The sequence below is a fragment of the Leptonychotes weddellii genome, chromosome 5, assembly GCF_054177405.1.
Source record: "Leptonychotes weddellii isolate Sample4059 chromosome 5, ASM5417740v2, whole genome shotgun sequence".
Taxonomy (NCBI): domain Eukaryota; kingdom Metazoa; phylum Chordata; class Mammalia; order Carnivora; family Phocidae; genus Leptonychotes; species Leptonychotes weddellii.
In genome coordinates this window covers 118,538,002-118,545,734 of record NC_138373.1, presented here as the reverse complement: position 1 = coordinate 118,545,734, position 7,733 = coordinate 118,538,002, and the positions used below count along the sequence as shown (strand labels likewise).

The window sequence follows — 7,733 nt, the reverse complement described above, 5'->3', positions numbered from 1 at the left end:
ATGAGTCAGTGTCGAATCTGATTCCAGCATCTTTAGAAATGTTCCTAAGGAGGTCATTGAAGTGGGGGTATGGTTACAGGGCCCGTGACCACTTCCCTTGCGAGGAAAACCACCCAAACCTAACTGTATTTTAAGGCCTCTGAGCCCTAAGAAAGAAGATAGTCTGTGTTTAGTGGCGTGGAGGGGGATAGTCTCTTTTATCTACATAGTTGAATTGTAAAATAAAATTTCCAAACGCTGAGGAGCATGAATGGGGCTAGTGTGATCGCAGTGAGCCCCATCTATTTATCCGGGACTTAGTCTCACGTTGGCTAATGGGCCCCTGAGCTAATGTAGTGATAAGATTAAGAAAAAGAGCGGGTGCCTGGGTGGCTCAGTTGGTTAAGCGACTGCCTTCGGCTCAAGTCATGATCCTGGAGTCCCTGGATCGAGTCCCTGGATCGAGTCCCTGGATCGAGTCCCTGGATCGAGTCCCTGGATCGAGTCCTGCATCGGGCTCCCTGCTCGGCAGGGAGTCTGCTTCTCCCTCTGACCCTCCCCCCTCTCATGTGCTCTCTCTCAAATAAATAAATAAAATCTTAAAAAAAAAAAAAGATTAAGAAAAAGAGCAAAACGCTGTTATTTTTTCAGATGTTGATGCTTTTCAGCTTCTAAATAAGCAGGATGTTGCTAATTTTATTACTTTTTTCTACCTTGTTTTTCCACTTTTGGCCAAAACGAAATGAAAAGATGTTTCCTATTTTGTACAAGAATGATTTTCTCTAGTAACAGTTGTAAGAACAAATTATGTGCAATAACAGCCACCTAATATATTTCTATATTAAAATGTCATCTAAAATGATTTGTTGTGGGTGACATAGGAATAGGGAGACTAAAAACGATGAGTTTTACTGTTGTAAGTGGTTGAACGCTAAAGCAAAGGTAGCTCCTCTGAATAATATCTTAGTTTAAAAGGTGCCTTTCCAGAGAGACCTTTCTTAAGCTCTGCATCTGAAGTAACATGCTGGTCACTCTTGCCATGCTCTTCAAGCTTCCTTTCCTTCATTCATGTTTCTATCACGTATTTCCTGGTTTGTATTTGCTTATTGTCTATCTCTCCTCCTCTGGAGTACAAATTCCAGACCGTGCTCTGCATAGAAACCCCCAAATATAGAACACTGCCCATACTAGGCACACAGTATTTGTTGAATGAATAAATCTATTTTGAAAACGTCAAGTTAACCACTTACTCTAGGCTAGCCACCGGTTTTTGTTTTTGCTGTTGTTCCGTCTGTCGAGTTTATTGTATCTTTTCTTCTTCTCCCTGTAGGTTTATTTATTTGTGGATGTAATTCCAGCCAATCCGATTTACTGTAATATAGTGGAGAGCATTTATCAGACACTTAATAGAGCAGTGTTGGGTGGGAGGTGTATTATAACTAGGTTTTGCTAATACAGTAATAGAGTTTGTGGATTTTTAAAAATGCGAGAGTGGATTTTTTCCCCTTTTAAAAAGTTACATCACTGACTTGTGTTTTCTTGAGTGGGACAGAAAGAGGTGGGCTGCCAGGACTTGTTCCTAACTTTAGGTACCCAAAAGCAAGTCCGTTGAGAAGGAGGACTGAGATCCATTTTCCTAGAAGCAACTTTTGTATCTGCCGTCTGGGGTCGGAGGAGTGAGATCATGTTGGCGCCCTTGTTTCAGCTGAAGACAAACCAAGTGCGGGCCGCACAGAAGACACCATTGGATGCCTGTTAACTCGGTTAGGTTGAAGCATATGGTTCTAGCTGCTGGATGGGTGGCGAACTCAGTGCCAGCTACCCTGAGGGTGCTCAGTAAACATGGGTCATCTTAGCAATAATGCTGGGCCTCCAACCAGACTTGACAGTTTTGTTTTGCGACCTGTATGGGGACAGCAGGAATCACTACTGCAGCTGGGAGGGTTTGGCACAAGATGTTGGGAAAATCATTTCATTTCTTATATTTTGGGGGATGGGAGCTCAAGGGAACAGTGCATTTCCTTGTGCCCTGAGAATCGCATGTCCTTAGAAAACGTTTTGGCCTTGACGTGGTCATGAAATATGTTTTTTTAAGGGAAGAATTTATAGAAAACTCATGTTCATGTTGAATAATTTTAAGATTGATTTGTTATTTATATATTTCTTTCTAGTTGTGGAGTTTTGTTTTGTTTTTTTTTCTTTTTACACTGCAAAAGAAATGGGTTCTGGCTATGAAATCCAAACCCTCACTGGGGACCATAAACTTTACCAAGTCATTTGCCATGACAAAATGGCTTATTAGCCCTACTTAACACAATCCGGGAGTTGGTAAAGATACCTTGATTTGTTCTTGTGAAGGGTTTACTTCTTAAGATAAGTCCAAAATACCTAAAATATTAAGGTGCAAATACTTCAATAGCAAATGTACTTACACATCAGAAATAAAAAACATTTAGGAGACCATAGATTTGCCTGTGGGTTCAATAAAAGAGCTGAAGATATTTTGTTTTATAGTCACACATTTTATTACAAATTTCTTTTATTTTGTACCCAATAGAAAAGCAAGTTTGGAATCTATTTACAAGTACTATACATTTACACATATTATGTACAGTTAATGAATTTAAAGAAAATGGGCAGAGAAACACAATATATACGGAAGAATATGCCACTGTACATGGTTTATTATCATCATGGTCCTTAGTGTTACTGAATCTTTATTGTAGTAATAAATACAGTTCTATATTTACACATCTTATAAAACATCTCATAAATGTATTTTTTTTCAATTCCAAGTTAAAACATCTGATCAAAATAAACATGCTTATATAAAAATAAATCTACCTAGCAGTCTTTTGGTTTAGATGTATTGAAGCTAATGTAGTATAATAGAAGTTACAAATTAATCCTTTGACCTTTAGTATTTAATAATTTTGCTTCTTAAAATACTTAACACATGTATTACATACGGAATAAGCAGAGAAGTCATGTTCCTGACATCAAGTGGGTTGGTCCAGAGACAACACAGCTAAAACCAAGCTAAATAAACAGGATATGTTACAAGTCCCTGTTGAGTCCAAAGTGGGTTCAGACATCATTGCTAGAGCTGCTAGAGATACACATGTGAGAAGTTATTATGCCAGTGGGTTTCATTTATGTCGGTCTGCATTTGATTATTTCCTTAAGATGCACATTAGTTTGAATCAACTGATAAAACCACCTGCAAAAAGTGTGCACTCACTTGAAAACAAACAAGCAAACAAAAAACACCAAAATCCTCCCAGGTTGCTCACCATCTTTTCTAGGTATATCCATTGCCGGCAATGGACTTTTATTCTGAGTGCTGGACAGCAAGGAGTTAACAAGGAATTAAACAAAGCAAACCTCACTTCTACATGATCGCCTTCATGGCATTTTAAGGATTTAAGTTTATTTTCCTTTCAAAATATTTGTAGACAGTTTTATTTCACTGAGGTGGAACCATCTCATGCTGATACACAAATTCTGGCATCTCTAAAAATGATAGGACTATAACTAAGAAGGCCCCACATTATCCATTCAGGAGGGGATTGGTGACCTGGAAGGATCCTTTGTGAGGAAAGGCAAAGGAGGACTAAAACATCCACATGGTCATTAAAATGCAATCCTACTGGTCACAGCCTTTACTTGGTAATGTAGGCCATTTAAAACCCTATTTTCCAAACACCTCTAACCATCTTTTAAGGGCTTTTCTGGTTTAAAACCTCTTTTGTAAGCAAGTAGTTCTGCCCCTCTCCCCAAATAATTAGATTGGTGAGTTTAAAAAGAATTCAGTTGAAATCATGGAGAATCTTTTTTGAACATTGCAAATCTGCTTTTTAAAATCTGGGCATACCTAAATAGTGTGACTGATCTATCTCTTGTATCTGAATGAATTATACAAGCAGCATTTAGACTTATTTTTCACTTTCCAGTATCAACAGGTTTTCCAGCTTTTTCCACGCTGAGAGATATCAAAAACAAAGTTTCCACTTGGCTATTTTTAGTTACTGCTCTGATGTACCCAATCTCATATTTTTGGTTTTTCAATGTTTGCAAACGTTTTCTCCCACAGGTGAATTAGAGACATGGGACAAATGCCACAGATGAAAGGTGACAGCTTTCGGTTACCGGGTAAGCTGGTGGTGACACAGAATTGGAAGGCAGGTCATAGCCGATGCTGGTGCTGGTGAAGGTTACCAAGGCTTGGGTTGAGTCACAGGACTGCTTCTCGACATCATCAGAGTTAATAGACATCAGGCTTGGGTTTCTCGATCTTGTCCAGAAGTGGGTTTGCTTTCCCAGGCTCCCCAGATCTTCCTTAAAATGGGGATTGAAGAGGATGTAGAGAAGGGGATTGAGGCATGCAGGAAGCGGGACAATCACCAGAAGGATAAACTTAATTACTTCGGGACTGATAAAGGTGAGGTTTAGTAAGGAGGAGAAGGACAAGAAAGCCACGGGGCAGTAAAGGATACAGTTGGTGAAGAGCAACAGAGCGATGTGCTTCACCATAGAACAGTCCCACATATTCTCCAGGTCTCCCTTTTCCAAATTGCAGTAGAGCTTGGTGTAGGCAATCGTCATCACCAGGAAGCAAAGGGAGTTGAGCAAGACGAGCGCGACCATGTAGCCTGTGGTGCTGGGATCGCCAAAGGGCAGGGGCAGGCAGAGCGGGGAGGTGCTGAACTCACTGCCCCCCAGCAGTGGAACCGTGGCGATGGTCAAGGCCAGCACCGCACAGAGCAGAATGATCGCTTTCAGACTGGAGAAAGGAGTTTTCCTTTCAAATTTTGCAGAACATTTCACAGAGAACCCACGCTCCAGGGCTGCCAGGGTAAGCAGGAAAACAGATGATTCCGAAGCAAAAATGGACAAAAACCCGACGACCTGACACCCGACGCCCTGCTCCCACCATGCCCCATGCTGTGCAAAGCTGCCAAAAGTGAACGCATCCACACCAGCCAGCACAGCGCTGGAGACCCCCATGAGCATGTTCACTGCTGCTATTAACCCAATCAACAGTTTTATGGAGGAAATGTACAGAGGGGCTCTGAACACTGTTGAGGTCACCAAGGCATTGCAAGTAAGCGCCAAGACGGCTATGGTCCACACTCCAATTCTGATCAGCCAGCTACCAAACAGGTATTCGCAGAGTTTGAAGGGCCCTAGAAGTCCAAGGAAGAAAGAGACTGGGTATCAAACTAAGGTTTACGACCTCTGCCACATTACCTTTTTGTTTCTCTTATTAGGACACCAAGAGAGAGGCCAATAACAGCCAGAATAACACACAGTTCCCTTGTGGCATGCTCTACTTTCTTTAACTACTGTGAAAACACGAATACCAGGTGCTCATGTTTTGAAGCTAAACACAGAGAAATGGAGATGGGGAATTTCAATCACTTGATTAAGGTCCCCCAAATACAGCCAGATCTCCTGGGCTTTTCATTATACTTTTTCCAGAATGCTTCAGAAATGTTCTGGAAGCAGAGAAAGAGAATCCCAGGGAAATACTCCATAATATTAGAAGGGGAAGTATGGGTAGTACGAGAGTGCATTTCATGAAAGTTTCATCTTAGGTTTATAATGACATTTGATATTTGAGAGCAAGAGAGCTGTCTTTTTTTTTTTTCCCCCAACTGGCCTATCCTGTTCCTGGGAATGGGACAAACACGTGAAGTCAATATACAGTTTTTTACTTGTCTGTATAAATTATTATTTGCTTTAATCAAATAGCTACTTAGGGAAGATGAAATCTTAAAAAATAAGTGATTACATGAAGCAAGACTGCTGTGTACCAGTTCAGGCTAGATTGCTGATATCACTTAAACAATTGCCTATGAGGGGTGTCTGGGTGGCCCAGTTGGTTAAGTGGATTCTTGGTTTTGGCTCAGGTCATGATCTCAGGGTCGTGGGATGGAGACCCGAGTCATCAACATGACTCGGCAGGGAGTCTGCTTGAGATTCTTTCCCTCCCCATCTGTTCCTCAAGGACCCCCACCTCCCCCCTTCTGCAGCCCATGCACTCTCCCCCACTGCCCGCTCAAGTAAATAATAAATAAATAAATAAATAAATAAATAAATAAATAAATAAAATCTTTTAACAATTGCATATGCTTCTAACTACATGGTTGATTCTTCAGTTTTCATTAATCCGAATCAAGTCTTTCCCAGAAACCTTATCTATGAATGGGGATCAACTCTAGGGAATGGACATTTCTATTTTAAAAGTCCCCATGGGGAGGGATATAAGAGCCGCAGAGGTGGCACAGATTTCGCTTTGAAGTGTCACCAGTATGTCACTGATGGCCTCAGAGTCAGTGGTGGGTATGGTGCTGAGGCGGTGCTGAGACCTTTCTCACCTGGGGAAGGTGAGCATTGTGCCGAATGAAGGGCTTTCAGGTCTTCCTCAAAGTCCAGCAGGAAATCTTCAAGATCACGCTCATCTGCAGGAATGAGAAGCCCTGGAATGATGGGTTCTGTCTCTCTTTCCCGGGGACCACCTCCCAGGACCACATCCTCGAGACATGAAAGGTCACAAAGGGAACTGAAGGCCAGACGTCTCACTCTTCCCTGGGCTCCGGCTTTGGGCCTTTGGATGTTCTACTCGAGCTACTATATGACGTAGTAATTCCAGATGAACTGGGGGCGAGGGAGGGTAACCCCAGGCTCCGGACCATAACAGCTTAGCTCTTTCCTTCTGTCCTTGTTCCCTGCAGCTCATGATGGCCCCAAATTGCACTGACCTAAATTAGAGAGAGGCTGTGGGCCTCTCTGTCTCCACTTTTCCAACACTTAGATAGCTAGAGTGCAAAGGTTCTGGGCTGTGTTCTCCGAGCACAAGAAGGAGAAGCAGGTATAGTAAGTTTCTATCTTTCCTGGGGAATTCTGCTTAACAAAGGACAAATCAAGTTACTGCTTGGTGCTTAGTTTAGCACCGACTTATGAAATAGGAGTTTTGTGATCTAACATATAGAACAGCTGCCCTTAAACATAAACTCCTTGAAGAACTTTTTCTGGTCCATTGTGTTCCTCCTGGCTCATAGTAGGCGCTCCTAATTTTTTTTTTTCCTGCGTGAATAAATATGATAGAAATTAGCATGGATGAAGCCCAAAGAGCAAAAACTAAAGGAAAAACAAGAGCCAGATCCATGCTGTGGCCTCAAACAAAAAAGCCAAGGGCTAAAATATCAGCTCCTTAAACCGATGTGTGTGCATGAAGAGAAGGTAAGGTGGGAACATGCAGACAGACGGAATCACACTTGCTTGGGAATCAACAAATCATCAGGGCCCAAAGGGAGAGAAGCCAGTCTGTTTAGACACTGTGCAAACTCGCAAGGTTGGCAGGAAAGGAAAGTGGGGGCCGCCTGGGCACCTCCTCATTACCACAGGTGTGGTTTCAGGTGCGTTGCTGCCTGTTTAAGTAAGTTCTTACTTCAAGGAAAGCCAAGTGCTTTACAGACATTATCTCATTTCGCCTTCCTGACAGATACCTCCATGGGGGGCGGGAGGGGAGAAGGTTTGAGAATTAGTTGGATGAGAAGTGGGATTCTTGAGCCCTTCTGCTGACATATGGAGGCATCTAAATGCCTATACTGTCCGCTGCTCTCAGGCCCTAAGAATAAAAATGGATTTTATCTTCTGGGAGGAAACCACTCAGAAACATGTTTTTTTTTTTTTTTTTTAAAGATTTTATTTATTTATTTGAGAGAGAGAGTGAGAGAGAGAAAGAGCAC

The 7,733-nt window shown here is 42.0% G+C and overlaps 1 protein-coding gene across 2 annotated transcripts in view; it reads right to left on the bottom strand.

The window, feature by feature from the left end:
- Positions 1–2,506: 2,506 nt before the first annotated feature.
- The window catches only part of LGR5 (leucine rich repeat containing G protein-coupled receptor 5), a 118,729-nt gene continuing 113,502 nt past the window's right edge, over positions 2,507–7,733 (bottom strand). For both annotated transcript variants that reach the window (XM_081822076.1, XM_081822077.1), the window contains 2 exons: positions 6,360–6,443; positions 2,507–5,165 (listed from right to left, as the gene is read on the bottom strand). In XM_081822076.1, the coding sequence (XP_081678202.1) occupies positions 4,078–5,165; positions 6,360–6,443 (1,172 nt within the window). In that variant the 3' untranslated portion in view covers positions 2,507–4,077. The remainder of the gene's footprint in view (positions 5,166–6,359; positions 6,444–7,733) is intronic.